The sequence below is a fragment of the Galeopterus variegatus genome, unplaced genomic scaffold (genome assembly GCF_000696425.1).
Source record: "Galeopterus variegatus unplaced genomic scaffold, G_variegatus-3.0.2 Scaffold4, whole genome shotgun sequence".
Classification (NCBI taxonomy): Eukaryota; Metazoa; Chordata; class Mammalia; order Dermoptera; family Cynocephalidae; genus Galeopterus; species Galeopterus variegatus.
Window position 1 is genome coordinate 1,811,314 of NW_007726115.1, and position 15,645 is coordinate 1,826,958.

Consider the following 15,645-nt stretch of genomic DNA (forward strand, 5'->3'; position numbering starts at 1 on the left):
ATCTCTCAAGGCTGAAATGCTTGTCTTGTAGCCTTTCTGATGCTGTCAGCAGAGGCTGTAATGTGCATGTGCTCTTCTCCAGGCAGTAGAGGCAATATTCGGTTGTGTTTGGAGAGTGTCACTCTTATTCCTAAAATACTCACTGTAAGTGATACCAGGTAGACCTTTCTATTATGTGGCTGCAAAAAGTCATTTGATTTTGGGTCTTGCCTGATATAATGTTGAAACCATCCTAAAATAACTTTTCTTTTCTGACATGAAGTAGATGTGACCTTGATCTGACAACTCTTTTGGTTACCTTTTCTTTACAATCTTAGCAGTTATCAAAAAATATGAAAATATATTGTTTTTCTTTTTACTCATCTTGTCATTAATCCTTTTTTTATCTGGGCTTTTGCCACAATTTGCCACAGAGCACACAGTCTATCTTCTATCCCTCTCTTGCTTCCTTCTTCAAGCATATATACATTGTGACATATGTGCCAGACTGTGTGCTAAACACTAGAGACATGGAGATTATATGGGTGCCAGGTTTGGCCTCTTTCTTCAAGTTGCTCTGGTCAAGTAGAAAATTTTCATAGATCTGCACCTGGCCAAAGGTCAAAGACTAAATGTTGCATTTACTTGGAGACTATGTTTCTTTAAGCTCAGAATATGATGGCTGTAATTAGACATCAACTCTCTGGAGACAAACAACTAGCCCACTCCTTATCCCTTAGTAATATTTTGGTAAAACTGTTTTGGTTTTATCTCTGTTTTGGTTATTTACATGATAGATATATCTTTCCTATCAGGAGTAAGTTAGCCAAAAAAAAAATGGACTTTTTTTTTTTTTTTTTTAGAAAAAGTACTGGTTGTGTCAATATTTTTATCATCTCACGTATAGACTTTGACATTTCAATGCTACTGCCTCTGCTTCTTTTTGGAAGATGAAGCATTATAAATTATTAATAAGGGGGCTGGCTGGTTAGCTAAGTTGGTTAGAGCACAGCCTTGTAACACCTAGGTCATGAGTTAAGATCCCCACTGGCCAGCTTTCAAAAGAATAAACAACTGTGTCTCTGTCCCATTCCTCATGCCTTAGTGTCGGTTTTGAAAATAAGGAGTGATGCTTATGGTAGTTTCTTTCCCCATATATCACCTAACTGTACACAGTGTTGGATTGTATTTATAAAATCAGTGTCGTTTTGTTGTGTTTGTACTATCTCGGTATTGAACAGATTTCTTTGTCTTTTGGTTAAATGTCATTTTTCATCACTGTTTTAGTCAGTTTTGTGTTGCTATAACAGAATTACCTGAGACTGGGTAATTTATAAAGAAGAGAGGTTTATTTGGCTTAACGATTCTGGGACAGCTGCATCTGGCACAGGCCTCAGGCTGCTTCTACTCACGGCCAAAAGTGGCAGGCAGCAGGAACAAGCAGATCACATAGCAAGAGGAAGCAAGAGAGAGAGAGAAGGTGCCAGGGTCTTTTAAACAATCAGCTCTCGCAGGAACTAATAGAGCGAGAACTCAGTCACTACCCCTCCTCCCCCAGGGAGAGCCTGAATCCATCCATGAGGGATCCACAGGTATGACTCAATCAGTTTCCAACACTGCCACATTGGGGCTCAAATTTCCACATGAGTTTTGGAGGGGACAACACATCCAAACTACATCAATCACTGTCATAATTTTTTTTTTTTAATTTTCCATAATGAAGAGATAGAGAAATCAGGAAGCGACTTTTTGTCCCTGTCATTATTGCTGAATGAGCTCCCCCCACATTTTAAAGTCTCCACACATTCTTACTGTCCTCTATTGCAGTCTACTGTAGCCAACAAGGCATAACTTTTTGTTCTATATGAACAGCTTGAAATGCAAAGAAAAAGTAAATCTTAATTGTTTCTGTCAGCACAATAAGGAGGATGCTGTGTATGACTCAGATATACTTTATTATCAAATGGTCCTATGTAGTTGTATTTGTTTTTGCTACAAGAAATGAGCAATAGTGTTGAATAAATGGTTCAGTGTCCATATTGCTGTGTCAAAATATCAGGTTAAATGTGGCTAGATGTCATGCCATACCATGAAGTGCGTTTATTATGGTATAGAAGGGCTGATTTGACTCTGCACTATTTTTAGTATTCCAGTAACTTCAATTGCCGTGGCACAATACCGTAGGCTTGCATAATGGAGTGGCTGCTTCCCCATCCTGTGATTGTCTGCAGAGATTAATAACACCAATCAGCTTCTACCCACATTTTATCTTCTTGACCTGCCTGCAAAATGGCCTCCAAAAATACATCCCAGCTATTTCCTGAGCTGGCACATATCCTTATCCTACCTGCTGCTCATCCTCCCTGGATTTGGGGTCTGGAGCCCCATTTCCTTAGAAGGCCTACAGGATTTGTAGCAGAGGAGCCCCTGTGTGGTGCTACTCAAGCTGCTCTCAGCCCAGTCTAGGGGGACCATGCTGACTGAACTCTGCCCCTGTTGTTTCTTCAGCTATAGACACAAGTTTCCCTATTCATGTCACATGTCACCTTAATGTCAGATAGTTATCTCTTGGTACTTGATAAGGGTAAGTGGAAAAATCTGAATAGTTACTGAATTATACAAGAAAACAGAGTTCTTAAGATGTCTGTTTTTAGTCTGATTTCCTTTTATTATTTCCTTTAAGATGATAACCTTTTTCAATACATTTCCAGCAGGCTTGTTAGGCTTCACTTTTTTACGCAGAATCCACTGAAGCTGAAGTAATTCACAGCTCGAATTTCCCTTGATATACTTCAGTGACTTTCCACTGCCTTCATGATAAAGTCCAAACTCTTGGAAATTCAAGGAGGCATTGACCTTAGCCTTTCCTCTTATTGTATTTTCAACTGCCTGCCTTCCTAAACCTGCTATTCTGGCTAGCCAGTCCCCTGATTGTCTCATATTTTTTCCCCTTGGTAGTTTTGTTCACTCCATGCCCCAGCAAGGAATATTCTCCACCTTACCCTCCACTTGTCCAGATTCTGTTCGTTCTTCAATATCTTTACCCAATGAAGTTTTCTATCACTGCTACCCCTTGTAGCACCTTCTTCGACCTCCGAATCCTTGCAACACTATCTATAGCATTTATTTGATTATTAAATCTCTGTGGTTTATTGGTTTTTTTAAAAATTTGAATTGGTCTGTTCTTGCAATCTCATGTTTTTTGCACATTGCCTTCTCCAAAGGATGATAAGTATCTTGGAAGTAGATGCTATGTTTTACCATCTTCGTATACTCAGTGCATAACAGTGGCTTGCCCACAGGAGTGTCTATAAATGTTTGTTGAAAAAATTATATTTCTGAACCTGGAAGTATGGTGGTTCCATTGATGAAAACAAAGAGGCTGACATCAGGGGTTGGCTTATTTTGTGAGGACATTTAGTTCAGATTTTGACATAGTTTCAAGTGATAGCAGAGATACACAAGTGTGTGTTCCCTAGGGGTGGAAGACTGTAGTCCTGAAAAGAGAGCATATTTGCAAATGCAGACTTGACAGTGATGACACAGAGATAGTACTGCAGGCCGTAATAAAAGGTCAAAGAAAAGAGATATTACTTGGGGAATTGAAAGCTCCAAAACACAGTGTACCCTAGAATTAGAGGACAAGAAAAGGAAAAAAAGTAGGAGATCCATTAATCACTAAATATTATTTCCAGTACTGAGCACGGTATCCCACCGAATAGGGTGCTATTTAAATAAATGTGGGTAGGAAGAAAACTGAGGTAATGTGGGAAATAAGCTTTGATCATTACTACACAACTTCGCACATAATTATGAGAAATTTAAATGAAAGAGAAGCTCTTCATTATGTGGAATATTCAGAAAAGTCATTGGGAGTTATGTGCTTGCCTTATTTCCTTCTGGTTCTAATGCAAATTTCATATATATCATTGGTTAAACATTTAATATCAATGATTCAAATGTTATATTACTATGTATTAGTATTAATGGCATGTGTATTTGAATAAATAAATATGAGGAATAAATATATATGAAAATGTGTGAAATAAATATAAGGATAGCAGTCTCAGGCCTGCTATGTTAACTCTTGTCTACACAGATAGATTGAAGCTATTAAATTGAAACATATGAAATTGCTAATATTCAACCATTTTTTACTACAAAAAAAAGCCATTTCATGTGGTTCAACATCTAGTTCTGTGTTCTAGGTCAACTCTCCCAAAACAGTGACCACAAAGCTATAGGAATATGTTCTGAGGGCTGTATGTCTACAGAGTCCAATTGAACAGTGTCACAAAGAAACATTTATTCAGAGCTTTTTTGCACTTTTGCTGTTTCCCAGCTCACATTCCATATTTTACTGAAAATAGTGACTTAAATACAGTCCACATATCATCCAGTGAGATTTAAACTCAGGACGGTCCCAAGGCTGTAGTTGTAAATGTCTCAGGGCAAGTGTTATGACTAAATTACAGGTCATTTGTTGGACGCGTTATTTTGACCAATTGAGAGAAGGCTCTTCAGTCTCTCTGACCATAAAGCCAGAAGTAGGAACAAAGCTCTGAGAACCCCGTGACCCCTATGGGAAGACATTGCAAGGAATGCAGTGAATCCTAGAGGATGTGGACTGTACAGCCATGTTTGTGGCACTTACCAGAACTCCAGAATTTTTACTAGAGAAAGGCTCCAAATGTCTGCTGCCTCTATCTTTTGTTTTAGAGCACATCAGAGAAAGTTGGAGTACCAGACCACAAAGGTGCTTGTCTGTATCCTTCCTCTTGTCTTTACTCCAACACTCTCATATGTGACACTAATGGAATAAAGCTTTCAAGCTAGCAGGAAAATCAATAAAGATTTCATAAGGTTAGCAAAGACTTATTGAGCATCCTAGTAAATGGCTCATTAGTTTTTTTTTTTTTTTAATGAAAGAAAATAGATTCAAATAATACTGGAAAGTCACCTGAGTAATTTTAAATTTTTTTTTTTTTTTTTTTTTTTTTGTGACTGGCAAGGGGATCAGAACCCTTGGCTTGGTGTCGCCCGCACCACGCTCAGCCAGTGAGCGCACCGGCCATCCCTATGTAGGATCCGAACCTGCAGCCTCGGCACTCCCAGCGCTGCACTCTCCCGAGTGAGCCACGGGTCCGGCCCTAAAATGGTATTTTTTAAAAATAGGATTTCATATACCATTTTCAAATTTACTATCTGCTAGTTACCTAGGATTTCCAGATTTTTAACTTTTGGAAATCTGAAAATGAATAAATTCCTGTTTTCATTGTGTTCTTAAGTAGTAAAATTTCCTGTACTTTTTTTTTTAAAACAACTTCTCACAAGGTTTTATTTTCCTACTATCATAATTAAGGATTTTTTTTAAAGGCTCATATTTACTTAGTGTAATGAAGGGCATTAGATCTAAGGAAGCTGTCATCTCTCCAAACCTCAGAAAGACTGACTACCTCTTCCTAAACCAGGGTTTACCCTGAAAATCATACCAATAAGTTCAGCCTCCCTCAAGGCCCCCAGATGGTAAGGTTGTAGCTGAGCTGAAAACCTCTGAAACCAGCAGCTGAGCTGGTCCTTCCTGACACATTGATCATTTGCACCCCAAGGCCACTGTCACCAAGTTAGCATAGGTTTGCTTTACCTCAAAGCCCTGAGGAAATAGAAACCCTGTTTCCTACATGTGGAGGGAATAGGGAGAAAGCCAAAATGACTTTCTCCCGTTTATTGGGCCTTGCCAAGGGACAGGCCATGAGCTCCTTTCTGTATATTATCTCATTTATTTTCACAACCATAAAGCTAAGTGTTTTCCTTCTTCAGAGATGGGGAAATGAAGACTTAGAGAGGTTAAGTGACGTGGTGAGGTTTCACAGCTCATTGACAGCAGAGCCAGGTTTGCTGACTCCAAAACACACAGCTAACCTGCTTGGGTGCTATGAGTGTAGGAAACCCAAGAACTCTGGCAGAGAGTGCACAAGTTGGGAGAAAAGGGCCTGAATATTTGTTAAACACCTGCTGTGTGCCAAGCCCCATAGTAGATTCTTAATATACACTTTCTCCATTAATCCTCCAACAACTCTGTGAGTTAGGCAGTATCACCCCATTTTACCTACTTGGAGAAGTCAAGTAACTTTCTGGTCACTCAAGTAGTAAGTACCAAGGCTTAGATTTGAACCCAGGTCTGTCTGTCTTTTGCTCTTATCATGATATAGTGTTAACCAAAGAAGTTGTTGAAGAAATGTGGACTCTTATAGTGGTGGAAGAGAAAGACTGATATAAAAGCAGAAAGGTAGCCTGAAAACTTTAGCAGTATATGATCTTAGACTAAACAGCCTGCCAATTTTTAAAAATTATTTTTATTTTACTAAATTTAATCTATCAGTTTTACATGAACATAGGAAAATTTTAAGATGGATTTAAGTTTGTCTTGTAATGAGTATGTCTCAGAGGGTCTTCGGGGGTAGAAATGAGTTCCCGACATCCAGATGGTAATAAGTAGGCAGATAAACATCTGACGTTCAATTAGGGTGGATCTAGTAAAAGTCAGGTGTAGACAAATTGGCGTTCAAGTAACCAGCCCTCCAGGTGAATTGAAATTTTTTATATTTGAATTTCAGCACAGTAAAGCAAATTACAGCCCCAGAAGGGTGGTGTGGGGGAAGTTTTTATCAGGGCTTATTCAGAAAAGTGACTTGTACTGAACATGTGTTGGGGTCTTTTTCGTCTCCTTCATGGTCTGCTGTTACATAATATTCAGTTAGGGTTGATGTTTGTTGTCAGGACCTGAGGGTACTGAAGAGATTCAATCACCAGAGTAAGATTAAATGATACCGAGTACACCAAGGCAAGAAAGAAATGAATACATTTGAAATATATTCTAAACCAGTGGTTCTAATTACATTGTAGTTAACTAAAAATAATAAATAGAAGATCACTAAACATCTTTGGTAATTAAAGCTTTACTTGTTGTGTGCTGGAGGTGGCTGTAAAATAAGAAAATTATATACAAATCACTCCAGATCTCTGTGGCGCTCTACTTCTTTCTATCTTTCTTAAGTATTAACTTCTTTATGAGCAGTTTTAAAAAGATTAACTTGCAGAATAAGGGGAAAGGCTGTTCTATCCATAGTGAGCAAGAAAAGTTCCAACTGTACTTAATTTTTGGTCTTTCAGGGATTGCCTCTAAAGTTGTCAGGCGATAGACCAAGACTAACTAGTGTGATGTTCACCCGCTACGTGGCGACCGCTGGCCATGTGATGCTGGCAGGTGGGATGAAAGCAGGTATTACAGCATGCAAAACCAGTCACACTCTGACTTCTCCCAGGGCAAGGTCAGGGCCTCCCCTGGCTCCACTCACCTTCATTTCCCTCATCCCTCAGCACAGGTGTGTATGCACTGCGAATTCTCTGGTAAAATTTTCTCAAGTGACAAGGTCCTATTAGAAACTACTGATTGAGGCCGTTTGCTGTTTAATTTTTGATTTGCTGTCTGCCCATTCTCCACTGTATCTTTACAGACCTTTCTCTGCAAAAAAGGCAGAGAGAGTTCTCCTTAAGTGGTAACACTTAAACCAATCAATGTTTGTGTTTGGAGCTGTCATCTGAAGCAAACAAATTGTTTGAAACAGCAATTGAAAAACAGCTATGTACAATACTATTTAGTCTATGATTTTCCACGCTAGCAAATATTATATGTCATTGAAATATAGCCATATTTTAGGGTCAGCCCGTGGCTCACTTGGGAGAGTGTGGTGCTGATAGCACCAAGGCCACAGGTTCAGATCCCTATATAGGGATGGCCAGTTCGCTCACTTGGGAGAGCGTGGTGCTGACAACACCAAGTCAAGGGTTGAGATCCCCTTACCAGTCATCTTTAAAAAAAAAAAAAAAAAGAAAAGAAAGAAATATAGCCATATTTTGCAATGGATTACGGAGTTAAGTCAGAGTAAGTAAGAGGGAAAGTGGTACAAGGTAAAGGACAAACCACATAGTACCTTCTAGGCCATGGTAGAGATCTTGGTTAGATTTTACTCTAGGTAGGAACAGCATGACGTGTTTTAACAGAATCACTGGCTGCTGAGGTGAGAATAGATGGGAGGGGTTCATGGCAGGATCAGATAGACTAGTTAAGAGGATATTGTAGTCACACAGGGAAGAGATGATCAGAAAGGTAGTAGTAGAGGTGGTAAAAAAAATTTTTTTAAGGTAAAGCTGAAAGAATTCACTATGGATTGAATATAGGAAGTGAACAAAGAGAGAAGTCAAGGAAGACTCCGGGGCCTTTTGCTATCAGCTGGAAGCATGGAATAGCCTCAGCTGATGGTGAAGACTGAAGCCATACTTGTGCGTGGTTGCTTTATGTGTAAACTGGGACAGCCATGGTGAATGCTCGTCATGGACCCTGTGCCACAACTATAGGATTGGTCACTTGAACTGAGCCCTTGATTTTTGGATGTGTCCTTCCCACTGAACGGTGTGCTCCTTGAGGGCAGGGGTGGTAACTACCCCATCTTTTCATTTCTTGAATCTAGCCTAGTACTTGATAACAAAGGTTAACAGTAAATGTTGAATAGGTAAATATTTCTGAATAAATTTTAAGAAACTTAATATGTCATTTCTCCTTTGTCTCATTTGTATAGCACCTGACAGCTATAAAGTGCAAGAAAAGAAAACTGCCTCCAACCGCCCCTCCTCTGCAATTTCAGGACAAAATACCAACCACTCAGGAAGTAAACCAGGTACAATGCACTGCATTTACTATGGGAAAATGAAAGTTATCTCGAAAGCCTTAAAAGCATGCTGATGAATTGTAAACTGAACAAAACTAGAATTTAGGAGAGGTTCCAGTCCTGCCACCGAAACACATGCTGATCTTGGTTCATATGAGTTTAGGTCTGAGAACCTCTTGAAGCCTTGCTTTTTTTTAAAATGGAGATGCACACACATAGCCTGCTTACCTCTTAGCAGCATTTGACAATGAGATGGTGTATGTGGATGCATTTGTTTACTGTCAAGCAGTGTATAAGAGCTAATAATTGTACTATTCTGTTTGGAATGACAGATATGACATAATTTTTTGTACAGTGTGTATAGCATTTTTGCATATCTCTTGTGAATTTTTTCAAAAACCATTTGAAGAAATCTTTACACATAGCAAAGCTGTTTGAGAAATATGGTTTTTTCTCCATTCCCTGGAATGATTGTACACCTACACAGTAATTTCATTAGCCTATGATTCATGGTCTGTTCCAGTGATACAAAGAAAAAAGCAAATAGTCTGTAAACATAATACCAACAATTGAATAGACAGTGCAGTTGCTTCCAGCTTTCCAACAACCATGGTCCTTAGGAGGAATGAATGTATAGTATGATGATAAGAGACAAAGGAAGGTAAAGTTAACTGAATATCCTACAAGGTTCTTGGAAGCCTACTTTGTGCTGCATCCAAGGCCAAAGTCACTCAAGAGTAGTGAATCAATCAGTGAAAATAAAGATGGAAACAACTGGATCTAGCCTCATAGAAAACATTTGTCATTATACTTAGTTTCATGATTTTTTTTTCCCCCATGTAGAAAAGGTTTTGACTACAGTGGATAAATCTGGCTTGCGATATAGAGGAAAGACAATAAGTACTGTTAAAAGTATTGCTTGAGCAGCCATTAGTGGAAAATGATGTGCAGTTTCAATGATGTTTTAATTAGCAGGGTGAGATTTCCCCACTTAGCTTGCCATTTCATTCATTCATTTATCCATCCATCTATTCACCCACCTTCTGACCACCATCTAATATTTTCTAAGTTCTTCTTCTATGCCTGGGAGTGTGAGGGGTACGGTATGAGCAAGCTCCATGGCCCGTTCTCCTGGAGTTTATTCTAGTGGACCTTCATTCCTTATAGTCAAGTGAGCATGCCTGTGAAGTAGTTCTTTAACACGAAATCCCCATTTGTTTTACCATGAGAATTCAGCATAGCTAAGTCGTTTGTACTGTATTTCTCTGGCTCTCCTCATCCACCATTGCTTCTAATTTCTACCATTCTTTACTGTGCAGTTTGTACTTCTATATCCTGATAACTCATGTAGTCGTCTAGTGTTAGCACCATGGGGGTACTAGGGATGTATTGTTAAATCACATAAATCCCTACCCTCTCATTGACAGTATGTTGGAGTATGACAGTATATGAGTAGATCCTAACACAGAGCTGCCAGTGTGATGACAGAGGTGTGCACACCGTGTGGAGAGCACAGAGGCCAGTAAATCTCCACCCCGAGGGGCCATGTCTTTATAGAACAATATGATTTATATTGCTAAAGTCAAGTTAAATGAGGAGACATTTCATTTCTGATTGTGTTTTTCGAGTATCCTTGTGTCTGCCTTTTTGTATAAACAGATAAGCAAATGTATATAAATGGTTCTTAATTTAGAAATCACAATGTTATTTAGCTGAATCTCTTCAAAGGATGGTGTGAGATGTACATGTTGTAGGGCAGAGCTTGACTAAAACCTTTTGATTTTATGGGATATGAGTCACAGGAATGTCCATTTAAAGCAGTTTGTTGAGTTTTTTTGTTTGTTTTCTAGAACTTAGAAAGAAGAAAGGAATACAATATTTTGAGTCTTTGGAATATTTTGAGTATTGTCCTAACCAGAAATGCGCATCCTGACCAAATGATTTGTCAGAGTCCCTTTTCAAACCCAGTAAATTGTAGCTAATTTTTTTCCCTCCATTCTTTATCTTCTGATTCTTGAAACTCATCAGAAAGCTTCAGAACATCTCTTTAATTTAGGAAGCATTTATCCACATTCAAATTGTGACTGTTTTTACATTTAAAACATGTTACATTTAAAACAACATCCCTCCTGGTGTGATATAAGTATGGGCACACTGTGTCCCCTGTTGTCCAGGAAGGACCATTGCTCTCAGCTATGAATACTTGAACCCAGACCAGAAGAGACAGTTGGTAAAGTTTTTGATTTGTCCATGTCTGCTAGTTCCTAAAGAAGTGGGAGATGGTTCTTGAGAACTCCATCAGCTACCTACAAATGATTAATAGTATGACCCAATTGGAAGAGAAAATTGCCTTTTTCCCCCCAAGGACCTGAGAAAAACAGAAATTCATTCATTGCAAGTCCCTCTTAATTCCTATTCCTCTGCTACCTCTCACCACAAGTCTTTAAAAGAGCCACAAAAACTTCATTCTACCTCATCCTAAGTAATTTTCCCTCACAGAGGAATGAATGCATGATTTGGAATCTCCCGGCCCTTCTCTGACTGCTACATCACACCATTCCAGTAATGCCATAGCTGCCATGGGGATGGAAGGGCACAGGACTGAGTTAGACATTTGGTTTTAATCCCTAGCTCGGACACTTGACTGTGCCATCTTCACTAGTCATATCTATTTCTCTCAGTTTTCTCATTTGAAAAATAGGCAGAGTAACTCCTCTTTCTGCCAGGTACAGGCCTAGGCACTGGGCATGCAGCAGCGAACAAAACAGACAAGCCTCTGCTCCTCCCCAACCCCACTCACAGCTGTCCTTAATCTGCCACAGGTGTTAGTGACATTCCAGCACCTTAGTGACTTTCTTATTGATGGAAAAAGAATTTAAATGGAATCACTGTTTCTTTCTACAATTCAGTATTTTCTAGTGCCAGGTGTTCCTAGGCCAAACAAAATCATGTAGCACAGCACAGTCACTGTGCATCTTATACCTTAAAAATGTTGCTAGCTCTTTACTTCCTCAAATCTAATTCCAGATGTAGTGATTGTCATTTCAGGACTGATCTCAAAGGAGGACCATGGGAACTATTGTAGTCCTAAGCATTGGCCTTATTTATAGTGATTAATTGATATGTTTGTGCAGCACTGTATACAACCTTGTCCCTTACATATTATCAGATGGGATACAGTTTGTTATATGTGAAAAGCATAATTTTCATATGAAATGATAGCATAGAAATCAGAAGAAAACCATGCCACCTCTTGCACTGCTATTTTCTGACTATGTATCTAAAGGGCATTTGAAAGGGAAGCATTACACTGCATAATTGGGAATTGCCTTATTACTATAAGAGCCCCAGTCGTCATTATGACTTGGGGCTCTCAGGGTCAGTGCAGGTGAGGGGTGTGTGTGTATGTCCCATATGTTATTATTAAAACCTTCTAAAAATTTTGCAAGAAATTTGGCATGTATTTGAAAGTAAGCTAGAAATGTCACATACTTCATATTGATATGTTGTCTGTTGACAGAATTTCTCAAGGTAATTTTAAAAAGTAACAAAGCCCTCTATTTTACAGACTTTCTATAATACACTTATATGGCTTTTATAAATAAAGTTGATTGTCTTTCTTTTTTTATATATAATGATTATAGTAATCAGTTTATTAATTATTATACAGATTAATAATTCTTGAATGTACAAGCTCCAAAGGAGCAATTGGGTCTCTAAATATATACAAGCATTTCCATCAGATGAATTTTCAGCCGTACATTCAAATAGACCTAAGCAGTTAAAAACATAAGAACAAAAACTATTAGTATGTATTAACTGTGATTTTCAACTTTTATAATTAAAATTTTTATGAGTGAGTACACCTCATTATTTAAGCAATATTATTTAAGTGGTAAGTAATCATTAAAGTCTTTCTTATAACTTCATCTTGACTTTTGTTCTCAGTTCCTTCTTTCTTCAAAATACCATTTTGTGGGCCGGCCCAGTGGCGCACTGCTACAGTGCACCGCTTGGGAGCACGGCGGCGCTCCCACCGAGGGTTCGGATCCCACATACAGACCGGCCGCTCGCTGGCTGAGCGAGGTGCAGGTGCAACACCGAAGGTTGCGATCCCGTTGCCGGTCCCGGTCCGGTACGGGCGCGACACTGAGGGTTGCGATCCGTTGCCGGTCACGAAAAAAGACAAAAAGGAAAAAAAGAAAAAAAATACCATTTTGTCATGGCCATCACTTCCTTTCACCAAAAACAAATGACAGCAAAACCCCCCTGTGGATGGCCCTTAACAAATTGCCTGAGAGGGTACACATGCCCTTTTGAGGACAGGGCCATATTTTCCTATATAAAAAATATTTGGAACTTTATAAATGATTAGGAAATCTGAACAATAATTATCATAATGAATGTGAGCTAGTAAGTTTTTTAAAACCATACCTAAAAGCAAAAGGAAAGGGCCGGCCTGGTGGCACACTGGAGAGTGCGCCGCCTGGGAGCGCAGCGGCGCTCCCGCCGAGGGTTCGGATCCCATGTGGAGACCAGTTCCCGCTCACTGGTTGAGCGCGGTGCGGGCGCGACACCGAGGGTTGCGATCCCGTTACCGGTCAGTAAAAAAGATAAAAAGAAAAAAAAAAAGCAAAGGGAAAGTATAACTTATCACCTACCCCTGCTCATGATCCACACCACCTGGTTTTTGCATATCTCTAAAGGACTTTATGCAATTTTTATTTCCCTGAAATGTATAAATTCTGTAAAGTTTGAGGCATTTGAGATGCAAGGCCTTTAAATTGTTGATGAAGCACTACTATGTTGTCCCTAATGTGTTATTATAGTAGGTTCCTATTTTTATCATGAGAGCCTAAAAATGTAATGTCAGTTTAGTACAGGGAAAAATAAACTTAAGTGTAATTATTATTATGATCATGATTATTTTGTTTTTGTATGGCAACTGACAGAGTGAGCCTGTAAATGTAGCCCTTTGCTGGACCTCCACCTCCCTACACCCCCACATCTTACTTAGAGTATAATTAAAAGTTCCCAACTTGGTATATGAGCCCCATTCCCCAGCCCTTTTGTCCGTAGCCCCATCACTGCTGATTTCACTCTGCTCCAGTCACTCAGAACTCCCTGTTTCTTGAACACGCTGGGTACTCATGACCTCACGGCCTTTGCACTTGCTTTCTATGGAATATCTGAACAGCTAGCCCCCTTACTTTCATCATGTATTTACACATAAAAGTTACCATCACAGTAAGGCCTTCCTTGGGCTCCATCTAAAAATGTAAACATCCTTTTCCTGACATGTCATAATCCCCATTATTGCTTTATTGTCTCCTCATCATTTATCTCAGTCTACCATTCTATGTATTTTTCTTTTTTTTTTTCATTCTACATATTTTACTTATTTATCATGTTGATTACATTTATCCCTAGTAGAATGTAGACCCCACAAGGACCAAGATCTTTTCAGTTGACTGCTGTCTTTTCAGTGTGCAGAACAATGCCCAGCACATAGTAGATGTTCAATATACGTCGAGCTGAATGAATTGATTTACTGGGACTGACATGCTAGGCACTATACTCTCATTATCATTGTAATGCTGTGAGATAGGTTCTGTTTTTATCCTCATTTAACAGATAATAAATAAAAACTCACGTCATAGCTTGAGACTTAGAGAGATGGATAAGTAACTTGGTCCAATTTACATAGGAAGTGAGCGACAGAACAGAAACTGAGCTCATGTCTGTCTGACTCCAGTGCCCAGCTCTTCACCTCTAACTGGTAAACATCTATTCAATGTAAATTCACTTAGTTAGAATTCTATTTATTGTTAAGGAACAGACTTTTTAAAGCATTAAAAATAAAAGTTTGGTAGCTTAGGAACATCAAACATTATTTATATTGCTTTATCAAAGTAGCCAAAAGACTGCAGTAATGTTACGATTTTACATAATGTTTTTAAATAGAAGAAAAATGCTTGGAAATTGTCAGGAAAGTTATAATTACGAAGTATATAACTATAAATATAGTCATATGTACTAATTGTTGTAAGATGTAGTAATATTTTATTAATAAAATTTACTGGACAAAAGGATATTTATCAGTGTCTATATTTTTTTTAATCTACTCTTTCATGTTTTTAATCTCATTTTCAGACCCTCCACCTGTGCTACGGGTTGATGACCGGCAGCGGCTAGCCCGGGAACGACGTGAAGAACGGGAAAAACAGCTAGGTATCCCAGGCCCTGTGCCCACACCCTCATTTAATCATTCAGGGACACTCTTAATGAAGTGTTCCTTTTTCATCTCTAGGATGATGGACACTTAACATTGAGCAAATGGGCATCACTATAATAACTGTGCTCTCTCGTGTACCTTTATGAATTCTGCAGATGGATTGTGATGCAGAATTCAGTATGTGATGTAAGCACAGGGCTAAGTTTTAAGTAACAATAAACTCCAACCTCAGAATTAGGGTCATTTTTACTTATTATATTGTAATCCACAGTTTAATGTGGCACGAGAGGGAACATATATGAGTGGAATGATGTTGCAGCTTACATTTTACAACTGAGAAAATACAAGGACAGTAAACATACAGTTCTTTTTTATGTGGAAAGTTATGGGAATACACACTGCTAGGGTGCTTACTGCCTTCCATGTTAAAACAGTGCTGCTATTGAATTTATAAACACATGCTCTCAGTGTGCTGCCAGGAAAAGCACAAGACCTAGTGCTGAGGTGTCTGATTTTTCTCTTGTCACCAAAGGCCCTTGTGAAAGGTTAGCAACTTCAGTATTTGCCATATAATCACCTGGAAAGCTGGTCACAGGACTGGACTTACCAGGAAGTGGACATCAGAGCACTCAAAGATTGAACGGTCATTGTCTTCTAGAACATTGGGCAAGGAGGCTAGTGCCAACACCTTACTTTGATGTC

General features: G+C 38.9%; 1 protein-coding gene across 4 annotated transcripts in view; it reads left to right on the forward strand.

The window, feature by feature from the left end:
* Window positions 1-15,645, forward strand: part of MAP7 (microtubule-associated protein 7) — a 163,004-nt gene that overhangs the window by 88,993 nt on the left and 58,366 nt on the right. For all 4 annotated transcript variants that reach the window (XM_008574671.1, XM_008574738.1, XM_008574802.1 and 1 more), the window contains exons 2-3: window positions 8,619-8,717; window positions 14,862-14,939. In XM_008574671.1, the coding sequence (XP_008572893.1) occupies window positions 8,619-8,717; window positions 14,862-14,939 (177 nt within the window). The remainder of the gene's footprint in view (window positions 1-8,618; window positions 8,718-14,861; window positions 14,940-15,645) is intronic.